The sequence below is a fragment of the Trichechus manatus genome, unplaced genomic scaffold (assembly GCF_000243295.1).
Source record: "Trichechus manatus latirostris isolate Lorelei unplaced genomic scaffold, TriManLat1.0 scaffold00240, whole genome shotgun sequence".
Classification (NCBI taxonomy): domain Eukaryota; kingdom Metazoa; phylum Chordata; class Mammalia; order Sirenia; family Trichechidae; genus Trichechus; species Trichechus manatus.
The window spans coordinates 451,938-469,525 of NW_004444176.1; the positions used below are offsets into that span (position 1 = coordinate 451,938).

The 17,588-nt window shown below is 44.9% G+C and overlaps 1 protein-coding gene across 1 annotated transcript in view; it reads right to left on the reverse strand.

Moving 5' to 3' along the window:
• Positions 1 to 3,065: 3,065 nt before the first annotated feature.
• The window catches only part of MS4A18 (membrane spanning 4-domains A18), a 28,013-nt gene continuing 13,490 nt past the window's right edge, over positions 3,066 to 17,588 (reverse strand). The window contains exons 3-6 of the mRNA XM_004389317.2: positions 12,312 to 12,368; positions 8,841 to 8,933; positions 3,644 to 3,757; positions 3,066 to 3,407 (exon numbers count right to left, since the gene is read on the reverse strand). Of these exons, the coding sequence (XP_004389374.2) occupies positions 3,066 to 3,407; positions 3,644 to 3,757; positions 8,841 to 8,933; positions 12,312 to 12,368 (606 nt within the window). The remainder of the gene's footprint in view (positions 3,408 to 3,643; positions 3,758 to 8,840; positions 8,934 to 12,311; positions 12,369 to 17,588) is intronic.

The following is a 17,588-nucleotide window of genomic DNA, read 5'->3' on the forward strand; positions in this document are numbered from 1 at the left end:
AGGAGACTGGGAATCCTGCTTCATGTCCACTGCTCAGTGACTGTGGTCCAGAGAAGGGCCCCCCTCTCCAAGGGTCAGTTTCCTCATCTGTAAAATGGGATGAGACTATCTACCTGCATTATTGCTGGAGATCAAATACCTATGCTCAGTGAAATATGGGTGCTATACAAATGTTAGTTGCCCACCCTTACCTTGCGAGCCCTCTGGCTCCTGTATTTGAATGGCCTGTGGAACCACACTCTAAGGGGATGTTCAGGGGTCACAGGACCCCCTGGTGATTTATGACCCAAATGTGTCAACAGAGGTCATGACCATGAAAATCTTCAGGTTATCAGATGTGACAGGATGGGGTTTTATGGCTTCTCACTTATTTTGTTGCCTCCCTTCCTCACTCCTGGTAGAAAAGAGATGCTTGAACGTAATTATTCATTGAAGTTATGCTAGGAGCAGTTGTCAAAATAATAAGAGAAAGATTCGCTGGTCCCTTGTAGATGCTTCAACTGGAAATAATTACCCTAACCCTAAAGGTCCTGGGTGGTGCAAATGGTTTGCACTTGGCTGGTAACTGAAAGGTTGGTGGTTCAAACCCACCCAGCGGCAACATGGAAGAAAAGTCTTGGTGATCTACTTCCATAAAGATCACAGCCAAGAAAAACCTATGGAGCAGCTCTGCTCTGTAACATATGGGGTTTCTATGAGTCAGAATCAACTTAAAGGCACTAGACAACAACAACAACCCTAACCCTGCTTCTCTGGAGGTCTCTAAGGAACCACTGCTCCCTGTTGCATGGAACCAGGAATATGGTGTCCATCATCTCAACCCTGAGACCTGCTGCCATGCTAGAGCAGAACTCTGGAGGAGGACAGCAGGGCAGAAGAGAGAGGTGGGGAGGGGACAAGAGGGGGTGCCGCCTGCAGCTGCCTCTCTGTTAACATGTTAAAGGTAACATGTAGGAGCATTGCTATTGCATAGGGCACCTTTGTGCAAACAAGGAAGGGATACCCTTCATCCAGTAAAAGTATTGCTTTAGGTTAGTATGTTGTTGTACAACCTGGACTGCTGTCTGGGGCAGGGTGGACCATGATTTCCAGAGCTCCCACAGGCATCACACGTCCCCATGTGCTCTTCCACTCACACATCCCTGGAGTATGGGGGTGTGTGCACGCTCTGTACTGATTTTACTGCTCCTTTAGGGGTGACTGTGCCATGCTCTGAGTTTTTTAGGGGCAGAAGTTGGGTCTCCAAGAGTCCCACGGCTGAGGCATCCATTTAGAATCGGTCTCTTGTAGGGAAAAGTGGCTGCTTCTCCAGTGTGGGTTTTGCTTCCTACCATCTCCATGACTACCTAATTATGTTAAAGTATACACTCTGGGGAAGGCAGTTCTCCTGGTGATTTTAACCACTGTATCATTAATCAGAAAATGCAGGATTACAAAATTAATCTCGTAGCTAGAAGGGGAAGGAATGCTCCTTTTTGGTTATGCACCCTGGTCACAGAATGGCTATGCTGTTTGCACCTGAACAAAGACACCTACCTAGAAACGGGATGGCCAGACAAGCTGTGCCTGAAAGAAGGCACCTTCCTTTTTTTCTTTTCATATGAACTCCAGCACGAATATCCCTCCGGTTTAAAGTATGTAAGCACTGAGTCCCTTTGTCCCTTTGTCTTTTGCCTACAGTGCGTCAAGGAGCAGGCATAGAGGAAGTTGCCTTGTCATCTCACCCTGGGATAAGGATCTGAGGAAGTCCAACTCCATAATGAATCTTATCTGCCTTAGTTATCTAGTACTGCTATGACAGAAATACCACAGGTGGATGGTTTTAACAAACAGATTTATTCTCTCAGTCTAGGAGGCTAAAAGTCCGAATTTAGGGTGCCAACTCCAGGAGAAGGCTTTCTTTCTCTGTCGGCTCTGGGGGAAGGTCCATGTTATCCATCTTGCCCTGGTCTAGGAGCTCCTCAGCACAGAACCCCAGGTCCAAAGGACATGCTCTGCTCCTGGTGATTGAGTCCTACCACATTAACATAACTGCCTCTAATCCTGCCTTATTAAGAGGTAAGATTTACAACACATAGGAAAATCACATCAGATGACAAAATGGCAGACAATCACACAATACTGGGAATCATGGCCTAACCAAGATGACACACATTTTGGGAGGACACAATTCAATCCATAACATTATCCTATTCTTCTTTGTCCTAATTGCTATGTAAGTAATAAAGCTTGTGACCTTGCTACTGGGTTATGTCAGTTATTTGCTGAGAGCTACAGCCCTGTCTGAGCTCGTTTTTCATCTGCGGCTCACCGCATCTCTGAACAGGGAGCACACACCAGGAACGACAAAGCAAAAATGCATACTGCAGTTCACCAAGGGTAAACTATGCCTAGACTGGTACAGAGTATGTGCTCAATAACTGTTGATAAATGGCACTAGTTTAAGGTTGTGGCACTGGGCTGATGAGCTGATGGGGATGGTCAGGAACAGGGTTGGTGCAGATTCTGACCAGAGCACTCACACACTCACACATATATAAACCAAGTACCGCAGAAGGACTGAAGAGGTAAAAATCAATTCTGACAATCAGGGAATGCTTCCTGGAGGAGATGGCCTTTAGAGATGCCTGAAGGTTGGGCGGAACTTCCAAGGTGGATCTGCAAGGACAGAGAGCATCTCACCCAGAGGGAGTGATAAGAGCACATCATGGGGCAGGAGAGTAGGTTGGTCACAAAGACTAACCCACATGGTGGCTGTAGCTTTGGGTTCAGTTTTGAGGGTCAGGTGGGAAAGAAGCTAAGGCAGGTAGCAGAGGGAAAAAGAAAAAAGATACCCAGAGCCAAAGGAAAATTTTAAAAAATCCAAAAATCAATAACAAACAAAAATGAAACTTAGGAATAAGGAAGGGAGAAAATGTTATCTTCTTTGGCCCAGTGACAGTGCTGGGGTCATAGCCAAGAAAGCTTCCGGGAGAAGGGAAGATTCTGCCACAATGGCTCCTCCTCGTCATTGAACAGACATTTCATGTCATCTATTTCTAGGCAGAATCAGCTCTTCCTTGGTATTAGGGTACAGACGATACTCCCAGTGGAGCGTTGTAGGAGTAGGTGGGGATGGCAGAGCCTGTGGGAATGTTGGCTGGGCTGCTGGTAGCACTAACAGAGCCAGTGGTAGTGTTGACAGGGCTGGTGGTAGTGTTGACAGGGCTGGTGGTAGTGTTGACAGGGCCGGTGGTAGTGTTGACAGGGCTGGTGGTAGTGTTGACAGGGCCGGTGGTAGGGTTCACTGGGTTGATGGTAGTGTTTACAGGGCCAGTGGTAGCGTTGTAAGGGCCCGTGGTAGCGTTGTAAGGGCCGTTGGTTGTGTTGACTGGGTTGGCACTAAATATGGTTGGAATCGTCATGTTCTGAAAAGCAAAGAGCACAAGGTCACCCACTGATCACAGCCTAAATTACTGATGCTCAGAATCCAGAGCTAAGTAAATGGTTGTTGTTTTAGGTTCCTAAGTTTGGGAGGATTAGTTATGCAGCAAAGTTTAACTGCTATGCCCTCTCTTGGGCTTCACTCGCCCCCAACCTCTGATCACCTCTTCTATAACCCGCTAGAGCATGCTGTATTTCTGGAGCAGAGTCCAACACTCACCGCAAAATAGTTCCTGCAGTTAGCCTGGCACCCAAAATGTGAGGTCACACAAGTGAGGCAGAACTCCAGGAGGGCGAAGGGGAAGACACTACCAGAATATACCTTCATAGAGGCCTAGAGACAGAGAGAGGAATAGGGGGTGTTTAGTCCTTAGGGGTGGCTGTCGTGGTCATAGTCCATACTTGAGAGGCTCACGTTAGGCAAGCACCGCATGCCTTATCTGGAAGGTTCTGGACCTTCTCTGCATAGGGTGCATTGCAGCAGATGCTGTGGGAGAGCCTCTTTCATATGCCCTACCCCTTCCTCCTTTAGGGCACACTGGCCCTGCATTCTTTGTCTTGGGGGTCCCTCTGGCCTCCAAGGCCATTTTGCCTTTTGAGTGACAGACCCAAAGTTCCAGAGAATTAATGCCCCTTGAAAGCAGCCCTCAATCATTGGCTGTCAGGGGTTAGTGTATAGATACCCCAGCTCCCTCACTCTTTAGGTTGGTGGCTAGAGCGGCGCGTAACTCTAAAGCATGTGCCCTTCACTGTTTCTGGGAGTTCCCCACTAGGACTGAGCTCCAGCTGCCCTCAGTGGTAAAAGGCTCGATGGGCTGCCTTCCCTTCTCCATCTCATTTCCCCACTATCGGTGTTTCCTTCATCTCCCAAATAAACTGCTTGTCTCAAAGTCTGCTTTTGGGGAAACACGTCTCAGCAGCACACTGGCAAGGCAAGTGTATGAGGTGGGGACTGGGCTCATCACTGGGGGTTAGGATTGGGCACCAGCAAGATCAGGATCATCAGCTCTGCCTGGCTTTCTCTGTGAATGTAATCCAATTTGGAGATAGGGTTTTCTGTGTTATGTTAATAGGATTCTCTGTTATGTTAATGGATTTTTCTTTGTTACACCTGTCAGTGTAGGGTGTGTCTTAAACCTATCACTTCTGAGTGCTATAAAGAGCAGCCGAGACACAGAGGGGAGTCTCGTGTCTGGGTGGCACAAATGGTTAAGCATAAGTGCTTGACTATTAACTGAAAGGCTGGTGGTTTGAACTCACCCAGAGGCCCCTTGGAATACAGGCCTGGTGATCTGCTTCCAAAAGATCACAGGCTTGAAAACCCTATAGAGCACAGTTCTACTCTGCACACATGGGGTCACCATGAGTCGGAATCGACTTGATGGCAACTAACAACAAGACACAGAGACAAGTGAGCACAAACTAGGAGAAGATAGATGCCATGTGGAGATGGCCAAGGAACCAAGGAACACCCGGGTTACAGAAGCTGAGACAAGGATTTTTCCCTAGGGCCAACAAAGAGAGAGAGAGAGCCTTCTAGAGCTGGTGCCCTGAACTTGATCTTCTAGGCTCAGCCCTGAACTTGAACTTCTAGCCTCCTAAGTTGTGAGAAAATAAATCTCTGTTCTTTAAAGCCACCCACATGTGTATTTCTGTTACAGTAGCACTAGGAAATGAAGACAGCGGGTCTCAGAGCACAAGCGCTTCTGCTGAGATGGCCCTAGTCCTGGTCTTGTCCCTGGCCAAGGCAGGATTGAGAGGGACCCACAGAGCTCAGGATGCTTGGGCCTCGGCACCCCCCACAACAGGGTGGGAGGGTCCACAGGGCACCTGTGGTCCTGGCGAGTACATCGCTCCTCTCCTCACTACCTACACACCCCGCCTGTCTGCAGGAGAGGATGGGGAACCAGGGTCTGAGCCCATGCCTGCTGGAACTCAGAGCCTTTGTGCTAGTACACTCGTGGGTTCCTAGACGACTGTCATAGTTATCTAGTGCTGCTACAACAGAAATACTACAAGTGAATGGCTTTAACAAACAGGAATTTATTCTCTCACACTTTAGGAGGCTAGAAGTCCAAATTCAGGGTGCCAGCTCCAAGGGAAGGCTTTCTCTCTCTTTTGGCTCTAGGGAAAAGTCCTTGTCATCAATCTTCCCCGGTCTAGGAGCTTCTTAATGCAGGAACCTCAGGTCCAAAGGACACGCTCTGGTCCTGGTGCTGCTTTCTTGGTGGTAGGAGGTCCCCCTGTCTCTCTGCTTGCTTCTCTCTTTTATATCTCAAAGAGATTGACTCAAAATACAACCTAATCTTGTAGACTGAATCCTGCCTCATTAACATAACTGCCTCTAATCCTGCCTCATTACCATCATAGAGGTAGGATTTACAACACATAGTAAAATCATATCAGATGACAAAATGGTGGACAATCACACAACACTGGGAATCATGGCCTAGCCAAGTTGACATACATTTTTGGGGGACACAATTCAATCTATAACAATGACAGAGGTCTTGGTGGCCAAATGGCCACTCTTAAGACTTGCAGATATTGCTGTTCTTGACTATGGCCATGATCCACCCCCTTGATGGGACATCCCTACTGAATCATGTTGGACTCCCGAGGCCAGCATCTTGCCTTGGTTCGTGGTTGGCTGTTGTAGCCTCCAGATACCAAACTGCATCAGCTGGATCAGGTTTCCTCCAGCGCCTGCAGGGACCTCTCCTCATAGTGACCACCCCTAGCCCTGTAGACAGGTCAAGTTTAAGGCCCGTGCCCTGCTAGTCTTTTCTGGCCTGCTTGGTTAACCAGGTGACACCAGGTGCTGTCCTGAGGGAGGACCAGGTTGCCAGTAACTGTGGATCTAGTTACTCCTGATCTTACTCTTCTGGCCTACCCAAGAACTGAATCAATCAATGCTACCAATGCCTGCCCATATCCCACCAGCCTTGACTATTTCCATGTCCAACAGCCACTTCCAACTGCATCACTTTGCCTGAGGGTTTACTTTGGCCACAGGAGACACCTTTGCTCATATGCATGGCAGGCTGGAAGCACTGGGAATTTACACCCCCTCAGGAGCAGCATTCCATCAATTACTGATAGGTGTTGGTGGATAAATACCCCAGCTCCCTCACCTGGACAGGGTGTAACTCTGAGGAGCATCTTCTACACTGTCTGCCAAAGTCTCAGTGAGCTTGAGCTGCAGTGGAACTTGCTTGATAGCGTCCTATATTGTGTGACTTCCTTCCCTTGCTTGTCTTACAGATGCTTCCTGGGAAAATCTCCTACACAAATGACTTGCACTTGAATCCTTATCTCAGTGCCTGCTTCTGGGGACCCAAAAATAAGACAAGAACCTAGTGTCAGCACCTCCTGTTCCTGTGACAGATTCCTGGGGGCAGGTGATTTTTTTGAATTTTAGTGTGGCAGTTGCCTTAACTGCTTGCCTTGACACTTGTTGCCCCCAAGCAGGAGCTAGAACAGGTACAAGGAGGGGTCAACTGGTTCAACCTCTCTGAGTCTCTGTAACCAGTTACCATCAAGTTGATTCTGACTCATTATGACCCCATGTGTGTCAGAGTAGAACTGTGCCCCATAGGATTTTCTTTCTTTCTTTTGCTGTTGTTGAGAATATACACAGCAAAACATACACCAAACAGTTTCTACATGTATAATTCAGTGACATCGATCACATTCTTCAAGTTGTGCAACCATTCTCATCCTCCTTTTCTGAGCTGTTCCTCCCCCATTAACATAAACTCACTGCCCCCTAAGTTCCTATCTAAACTTTTGAGTTGCTGTTGTCAATTTGATCCCGTATAAATAGATCTTAAAAGAGCATAATGTTCAAGGCAGACATTTTTTACTAGATTAGCTAAACTATAGTTTGGTTTTAAAAAGACTTCAGAGGATATTTTTGTTTTAAGTTTTAAAGGTTATCCCAGGGCAATAGTTTCAGGAGTTCATCCAGCCCCCACAGCTCCAGAGTCTGGAGCCATTAGAATTTGAAATTCTGTTCTGCATTTTCCACCTTTTGATCAGGATTCTTCTTTAGAATCTTTGATCAAAATGTTCAGTAATGATAGCTGGGCACCATCTAGTTCTTCCGGTCTCATGGCAAATGAGGCAGTTGTTCATGGAGGCAATTACCCACACATTCCATATCCTCCTCCTATTCCTGACTCTCCTTCTTACTCTGTTATTCCAGTTGAATAGAGAACAATTGTCATGCCTTGGATGGCCACCTACAAACTTTTAAGTCCCCAGGCTACACAACGAACTAAGAGGTAGAACAGAAGCATAAACACGTTATTAGGCCAATTAACTGGGATGTTCCATGAAACCATGACCCTTAACTTCCAAACCAAGGAACCAAATCCCATGAAGTTTTTGGTTGTTCATAAATAGTCTCAGCAGCTACTCTTTTTTTTTTTTTGTCATTGTAAATATATCTATCATACAGCTTTTGCTAATTCAACTTTTTTCAATTTATTGGCATCAATTTCAATAATTGGCTGAGCAACCCGACCCTTAATCAATGCAATTTTTCCATCATTGTTAATCCTCCTCCCCACGCCTTCCTTCCACCCCCGGTAAAACTAAGAAACTTTGGTCTCTATACATTTGCCTTTTCTTGTCTTTTTATATAAGTGAGGTCATACAATATTTGTCCTTTTGTGAATGACTTATTTCATTCAGCCTAATTTCTTCAAGCTCCATCCATATTGTAGCAGATATCAAGACTTTGTTTCTTCTACTGGCTGAGTGGTATCCATGGGGTTTTCATGGATGATTTTTCAGAATTAGATTGTCAAGCCTTTCTTCTGAGGTGCCTCTTTGTGAACTTGAACTGACAACCTTTGGTTAGCAGCTGAGTGCATTAACTGTTTGCACCACACGTGGACTCCAAGTCTCAGTGAACTTGTCCATAAAATGGGACTTATCATGCCTGTGTCTGAGGTCCCAGGGTTTTGATAATGGCCAAATAATTAATGGATATAGTGGTGTCATAGGTCCCTGGGTGGCACAAACAGTTTGTGCCTGACTGGTAACTGAAAAATTGGCAGTTCAAACCCACCCAGTAGCACTGTGCAAGAAAAGGCCTGGTGATCTGTTTCTGTAAAGATTACAGTCAAGAAAACCCTATGGAGCAGTTGTACTCTGTAACACTTGGGGTCTCCATGAGTTGGAACTGACTCGCTGGCACACAACACCAACATCATCACCAACACCAACACCAACACCAGCACCAGCACCAGCACCAGCACCAGCACCAGCACCACAACAACAACGGCAACAACAAAAACGGTGTCATACGAGGATGGAATTCTGCAGTAATTCCTTCTGGCTTTGGAAACAACCTCACAAGCCCTCCTGGTCTTTTGGAAGCACAAGACCCTGGCAGTCTGAATGCTCACCGTGGGAGCTATGATCATATCTGCAAGGAGAATGCAGATCCCAAGCAGAGAGCAGATTGCGCTGAAGATGTTGGTGCCGACGCTGCTGTTCACCTGGAGGAGATGGAGGGAGAGGACACGGTGAGCGGAGTCTGAGGACGACTTGTGGGAACTCTCGGAGAGTTGGACAAAAGAGGCATCAGGCAGAAAAGCTATGGTTAGACAGTTTATTCTAAGTGCAGTGAGGTGAGAAAACTACTCCTCACTTACCAACTATCTCCTTATTTGACATTTTCATTTACAACAGTAAAAAATATACTATCTGACTGTTTTTCACATTAACGAGGCGGCAGGCATAGCGGCGATGGCTTCGGAGTGTCCCCTCCCTCGAGGAGGGTCTCTGGGTGGCCTCCTGGAAGCTGGGCCGTGCTGCCCTGCTCCCTCCACTCCTTTCTGCTGGCGGTGGCCTCAGGTCCAGCTGCCTCACGGGGCCATGGCCTCTGGGAAGACACAGGCAGCACCAAGCCAGCAGGCTCCTGTTCTGGGTTCCCAGCCCCTATGTGGCCTGAGGCTCTGCAGCTCAAAATTGCTTTGGGGTGGGAAGGGAGGAAAGAAAGAGGCATCGGAGAGGGTGTTTGGAAGAAACGTGTGAGTTTAATGACATCCCAAACTGAGCCGAACTTGGTCTGAAGCCTCTACCTTGGTGGGGCTGGCTGTGCGGCTAGGCTCCTGGAGCCCTTGCAGGAAGCCCCGAGCCTCAGTGACTCTCCAGGCCCGGGAGGGCAGAGCAGGCTCATGGATCATGAACTCAGGGCTTGCAAGAGTGGGAGTGGAGCCCTGGAGGCAGCTCCGCAAGGGAAGCTCTAGGCCAGCACACAAGGAAGATGAAGTGGTTAAGCCGTGCGTGGGCCCTCTAGTCACACAGCTCGGCTTTATCCAGCTTTGTCTCCTCCAAGCCTCCTCCCCAGAGGAATAATCCATAACTGGACCTGTCACAGTGATGAGCACATCAGTACATCTTAGCTCTTATTATTTCTATGATCATATTTTCCAAATACAAAAAAATCGGACAAATGGATGATATGAAAACAGAAAAAGAAAAAACCCTCCATTTTTGCATAACACCAATTTCTGAATAACAATCTGGTCTTTGGAACATAACCATGTCAGTAAGTGAAGAGGGAATGTATTCTTTAACTAACGTGCAGCAACTCTTTAGGAAAGAAGCTGCATTTGCTTGGGAAAATACCTTCATGAGCAGTCGAGAGGTGGGAGATGAGATTCTGTGGGCTGGGTTAGAAGGAGACAAAGAAAGGATGCTGTTATGGAGAAGAAATCAGAGGGGCTTGAGGAGGGAGTAAGCAGGGAACCCAGGCTTGCCTACAGAGAAGGGAGAGCCAGGCCTGGTCTCGATGTGTCTCCTACTCAAGCTGCCTCCTCTGAGAGGGGTTGTGGGGGTGGGCAAGTGGAGGGAATAAAAAAGGGACTGTGTCTGACATTTGGGATGAGCCCAGGCAGCTGTGAGATGCAGCATCCCCAGTTGCTATTGAGTAGATTCTGACTCATGATGACCCCATGTGTGTCAGAGTAGAACTACTCCATAGAGTTTTCAATGGCTGATTTTTTGGAAGTATATCACTAGGCCTTTCTTCCAAGGCACCTGTCATGGATTGAATTATGTCCCCCCCCCGCCCCAAAATGTGTGTAGCAACTTGGCTAGGTCATGATTCCCAGTGTTGTATGATTGTGTAATCTGATGTGATTTCCTTATGTGTTGTAAACTCTATCACTATGATGAGATTATATGTGATCTCCTTATGTGTTGTAAATTCTGTCACTGTGATGAGGTTATACTGATGAGGTTGACAAGATTAGATTAGTGTCTTAATGCAATCTCTTTTGAGATATAAAACAGAGAAGCGAGCAGAGACACATGGGAACCTCACGCCACCAAGAAAGCAGTGCCAGGAGAAGAGCGCATCCTTTGGACCTCAGGTTCCTGCGCAGAGATGCTCCCAGACCAAGGGAAGACTGATGCATCACACGACCTTCCTCCAGAACAGAGAGAGAGAGCCTTCTCCTGGAGCTAATGCCCTGAATTTGGACTTGTAACCTACAGGACTGTGAGAGAATAAACTTCTCTTTGTTAAAGCCATACACTTGTGGTATTTCTGTTACAGCAGCACTAGATGACTGAGACAGCACCTCTGGGTGAACTCGAACACCCAGTCTCTAGGTTAGCAGCAGGGTGCATTAACCCAGGGACTCCAGATGCAGAGTAAACAAGAAAAAAAAAAAATAGAAAACAAAACAAAAAGCCCCCAACAAACAAACAAAACCCAAACCAGTTGCCATCAAGTCGATTCTGACTCATGGTTAGCCCATGTGTTGCAAAGAGAAGAGGACCAAATTCAGTCAGAAGTCAGACATCAGAGCCTGAGGGGACAAGGGGGCCCAGGAGTTGGCAGACATCTTGGGGAGGGTGTTGGACTTCCCACAAGATGTGGGCTAGGTTTTGACACAATGAGTTGTTCTACTCTGTCCTGTAGGGTTGTTATCAGTCAGAATTGACTCGATGGCAATGGGTTTGGTTTGTTGGGTTGTTAAGGGGCAGCATGAACTCAGCTGACGTTGGGGTAGTTGAGGTGTCCTAATTCTGTTGATGAAGGAAGGGAGGCCATAGGGCAGCAGAAATTTGCCTTGCCAGATTGGAGATTGGTGACTGGGAAACCCTCTTATACACCCCAGACTCCAGATGATCCATCGCTTTCCCATTAAAAAGGCAGAAGAGACAAAAAGCCATGTAGCCACGCAGAGGAAGTGGTGAGGGGGAGGGAGGACTTGGAACCAGCGAAGAGAGGAGCTCCACCATGGAGTTCTAAATTTAGCCCTTAGCTTCTTAGAGGACATAGCAATCTACATTGCTCTCATTGTTGAGGCAGAGAATGACACCTCAAAGGTCCAAAGGTTTTTTGGGCACTGTGCCCTGTGGTTGGGGCTCTAAACTGTTCAAGTCAAACATTCCTCTTGCTTTTCTAGGACCAGCCAAAGGGGAAGGCAGGAAACACTTTAAAGAGATGGTACCGCTGGAATGTATGCACATTTCCATTTGGCCCAGGCTCAGCTTTCTGCTGAATTCAGAGTACTCCTAGGTCATTGGGCTGCCTATATGAGTCAGTTCCCCAAACTGCTAAGTCTGTGAGCAATAAAATGCAATAAGGGGAAGCACAGCGCTGGAATCAGAGAGATCTGGGTTCAAATCCCGGCTATGCCCTTTACCTGACCTCTCTGTGCCTCATTTTCCTCATCTGCAAATTGGGGATAATAGAACTTCATAGAGTTGTAAGGATTGAATGAAATAAAATCTATAAAAGCACTGGACCCAGAAACAGGCCCAGGCCACTCCGTTGCTGTGAGGCCTCTTTCTTCCATGTTGTGGAAGAGAGTCAAATTCTAATGCTCAGGGATCATCAGAGATGGCATGTAACTCACCACACATGGGCTGGGGTCCTTTGAAGCTTGTACAGAGAGGGATCCAGATACAACATACTACAAGACAAAAAAGAGAATGATCAACTTTGCAACATGTTAATAAAGATAACCATCCATTCAGAGATGTATCTCTCAGTCTTTAAGGTCTATATATCTTGTTTCATAAGATGTGCAAATCTATTTACTCTCTCTCAATATGTCCACTATCCCCGTGACTAGGCCTCAGATATACTAAATACCGTGATACTCAAACTCCTGTGTGTATAGACTAAAGCCTTCTTTTGCCTTAAAAACCTGAATATTTTGCCAGGACATTTTAAGTCTCATTATTTTTTTAGACTGGTTCTGTCTGGGTTCATTGCTTGGATGTAGTCATGGCCCAAACTCATTCATTGCTCAGCTGGCCTCACATTTCACTATCCTAGATGGTGAGTTTGGAAAATCAGGGGCAGGGTCATATGGGGGACAGGGTCTTAGGACTGGGAGATAGGAGACCTGAGTTCCTATCCTACTTCTGCTACTAACTCACATTGCTGTGATCCTGGGCAAGTCGCTGCCAGCCTGAGGGTCCTAGCTAGCACTTGATGCTGTTAGGCAGGTGATGAACATATGAACACAAGAGGCAGTAAGAACTCAGCTTAGTTACAAGAGCCTGTGGTTAAGCGTTTGGCTGCTAACCAAAAGGCTGGCAATTTGAATCTACCAGGCACTCCTTGGAAACCCTATGGGGCAGTTCTACTCTGTCCTATTGGGTTGCTATGAGTTGGAATCGACTCGACAACAATGGGCTTGGGCTTGGGCTTAGGAGCGCGAGAACTTCTTCCAGCATTTCCTGGTTATGAGGATGTAGTTGTATCACCCAACTTCTCTGAGCCTAAGTCTCCTCATCTGGCAAAAGGGCATGAGATAAAGATCCTAGCCTTATCTACCTACAGGTGTGCCATGCAGTTCAAATGGGAGAAAAAGGGTAGAATTTCAAATGAGAAGGACAGGGCGTATTCAGGGACTTTAGTAGCATTCATGAAGCTGTTCCTCAAAGGGACTCACTTTCTCTGTCATTGTGTGAGGCCAGTAGGAAATAAGATTGGGACATAAAGGATAGATTTGGGACCTGCTAGGAAATCACCACGGGGCTTTCAGGAGAGGAAGAGGAGCATGACACGGGCTTACCCTCCCTAAAGACTGCCATGGGGCTGAAAGCGACTCACAGCCTTCCAGCTGTGACCGCTTTCCTCACAAATAGGACTGGTTTACTGTATTTTTTCACAAATAATGTGTGCGTTACACGTTTTATTGCCAATCGCACAACCGCTCCGTGTTATTTTCATAAGCGTGCTATGCCAATTTCTTTTTACGTGTTGCCGACTTCAACTGACACGAAGAAGACATAATTAAGCTATGAGATAAGAAACGTAACATAATCTAATGGTTTCACTTAAGATGATCTGATAAGGTTTTTGCATTCAGCTATTGAGCTACTGCACTATAATTATCAACTTAATAGAAACAAACACACAATTTCGATTGTTTATTTTCCAATTACCGGGGGACTTCCGAACTCCATCCATGACTTCTTGACCACGAGTTATACCTATAGGATGCAGTTATGATCAAAAGTAACATTTTTGGACTTTTTTTATACACATAAATAGGAGATTAAAGAAAATGAACAGAAGGACATGATTTACCTGTAATATGGGCGGAAAGGTGAATGAAGCCAAAATTCACTTCTGGAAATGTCATAAGACATGCATGGTATATGCATGGGTGCGCTATGCCAGAACTGTTTTACTTAATTTCATCATTTTTGCATATTATATGTGTAGGAGTGTTATTTACATGGGCACATTATTTTAGAAAAAAACGGTTTAACCCCAAAGGGTAGGTAAGCCTGTGTCTATTGTGCTGGGAAAACAATAGACTTGGGCTGTAAGCTTGGAACAAGGTCATCAGAGTGATAAGCTAGTCTAAGATCTAGCTGATGCAATGTTACATTTTAAGGGCAAGATTGAAAACTCAAGTTTGTAGTTAGGGAAAAACAGACTTTATTTACCTAATCTCAGTTTTCTTGTTGTGAATTTATTTTGAACATGGAAATCTTTTTAGGTCAGGATGTTTGATATCTTTTCCATCTTTTTACCCATCCCAGCATGTGGCAATCAATTCACGTTTGACAAACGAATTCTTAAAATGTCAAGTCTTAAAACAAAATCCAATGGATTAAGAAAGTTATTTGACATATCTGATGATTTCATGACAGAACTGGAGCTACAGGGCATCAAATGCCCTTTTCAGCTCAGAAAGGATAGTAATAACTCTGGGGTGGAGCTGAGAGTCACCCCACCCAGGCACAGCTCCCTTGCTTTCTAGGCAGATGATCTCTCTGAATTACTATTAAAGCTGCTGCAACTTTCTCATCTGTAAAAAGAGCACAGTAATAGTTACTACCTTATGTTACTTTTTTGTAATATTATTGAGATGCTATCTGTGACATGTTTGGACATGTTATTAGGAGGGATCAGTCCCTGGAGAAGGACATCATGCTTGGTAAAGTAGAGGGTCAGCGAAAAAGAGGATGACCTTCAATGAGCTAGACTGATGCAGTGGCTGCAACAATGGGCTCAAACATAGCAAAGATGTGAGGATGGCGCAGGACCGGGCAGTATTTCAGAACGAAATAGGGTTGCTGTGAGTTAGAACTGACTCGACAGCACCTAACAACAACAACAACATCTGTGAATACTTGCAAATGCTAAAAGTACTCTAAAATTGTTTATTCTAACAGACCCATGTACATTTGGAAGGGGGCTGTTATGGATTGAACTGTGTCCCCCTGAAATATGTGTTGTAAATCCTAATCCCTATACCTGTGGCTATACATTTGGGAATGGGGTTTCTTTGTTATGTTAATGAGGCAGTATTGTGTAGGGTGTGTTTTAAGTCAATCTCGTTTGAGATATAAAAGAGCAAATTAAGCAAGCAAGCAGGCAGGCAAACACAAATGGAGGGGAAGACACATGTCACATGATCACCAAGGAACCTCGGAAAAAAGGCTGGAAAGAAACGAGGACCTTCCCCCAGCGCCTACAGAGAGCCTTCCTCTGGAGCCAGTGCCTTGAATTTGGACTCTTCCTAAACTATGAGAAAATAAATTTCTGTTCATTAAAGCCATTCACATGTGGTGTTTATGTTATAGCAGCACTAGACATATAGTGCTAGACATGAACATGAAATAAAAAGATATAAGGAGCAAAAGGAAGAAACAATAGTGTCATTATCAGAAGATGATATGATATGATAGTCTGTGAAAATGTAATTTTAAAATATACTAACACAAGCAAGGAAAAAATATTTAGGAATAAATCTAAAAAAAGGTGTAAGTTTTTATGGAGAAGTTGATACAACTTTGTTGAAAGACGTTAAAGAAGACCTCAATAGAAGAGCTGGTATATTATGAAGGGGCCCTGGTGGGGCAGTGGTTAAAGCACTTGGTTGCTAACTGAAATGTGGGTGGTTCAAACCACCAGTTGGTCCTAGGGAGAAAGGTATGGCAGTATGTTTCCGTAAAGATTTATAGCCTTGGAAACCCTATGGGGGCAGTTCTACACTGTCCTATAGGGTCGCTAGAAGTTGAAATTGACTCGACAGTGACAGGTTTGGGCTTTCTTTTTGGTTTGATATGTTATGTTCATGGATGGGAAGATTCAATATCATAAAGATATGAATTCTTCCTAAATTTACCTGTAGATTCAGAATAAGTTCAATCAAAATCCCAAAAGAGTTTTTCATTGAATGTGAAATTTAAGTGGATTATCAAAGACTAAGGTTGGTTAAGACATTCCTGAAAAGGAAGAAATTCAGGGAAATTGTAGATAGCAAGATTTACTGCTTACTACAATGAATAGTAATACACATTATAATACACCTGTATACGTACAATGTATATATAGTTTCAGGGACAGACAGGGAGACACCTGGAACAGAAACTAGAGATCCCAGACACGGACTCCCACACAAGCAGGTACCTGACATATGAAAGTTGGCTTTATAGGTAAGTGGGGAAAGGAGGGACTGGTTAGTAAATGATGCCAGGACAACTGCTTATCCATGTGGGAAAAAAATAAAATTGGACCCTCACCTCATAGCGTACACCAGAATCAATTCCCTATGAATTAAGGATTTAAAAGTGAAATGCAAACTTTAAAAATTTTAGAAGAAGAACTACAGAAGAATTGACACAGTGGCTGCAACAATGGGCTCAAGCATAGCAATGATTGTGAGGATAGCACAGGATGGGGCAGTGTTTCATTCCGTTGTATGTAGGGTCGCTATGAGTTGGAACTGACTTGACGGCACCTAACAAAAACAACATAGAAGAATATCTGTATTACCCTGGATAAGGAATAATTCTTAAGAAAAACACAAAAGGCATAAACCATAGAAGTTTTGACAAATTAGAGTACATTAAAATTCCGATCTTTTGTTCATCAAAAGAGATCATAAAGAAAGTGAAAGGACAAGCCAAAAAATCGGAGGAAGATATTTGCAACGCGTTACTGACACAGGAAAAATATGCAGAATATACAGAGAACCCCAGTGAATCATAGAAAAAGACAAGTAACTCAAAACAGAAATGGGCAAAAGAAATTTGGTTGGACCAACTTTCTTGGGAATAGCCATAAATATGGATCTCTTCCAGTCGGGTGGCCAGCTAGCTGTCTTCCAAATTTCTTGGCAAAAATGAGTGAGCACTTACAGCACTGCATCTGTCTGTTGAAACATCTCAAGTGATAGTCTGTCAATTCCTGGAGCCTTGCTTTTTCACCAACGCCTGCACTGCAGCTTGGATCTCTTCCTTCAGTACCATCGGTTCCTGATCGTATGCTACCTCCTGAAACGGCTGGACGTCGACCAATTCTTTTTGATAGAGTGATTCCGGGTATTCCTTCCATCTTCTTTTCATGCTTCCTGCATCGTTTAATATTTTCCCCATAGAATCCTTCAATATTGCAACTCGAGGCTTGAATTTTTTCTTCAGTTCTCTTTTGGTTTTCTATCTCCAGGTCTTTGCACATGTCATTATAATACTTTGCTTTGTCTTCTTGAGCTACCCTTTGAAATCTTCTGATCGGCTCTTTTACTCATCATTTCTTACTTTCGCTTTAGCTACTCTACGTTCAAGAGCAAGTTTCAGTCTCTTCTGACATCTTTTTTTTTTTTAATTGTACTTCAGGTGAAGGCTTACAGAACAAATAGTTTCTCATGAAACAGTAGTAC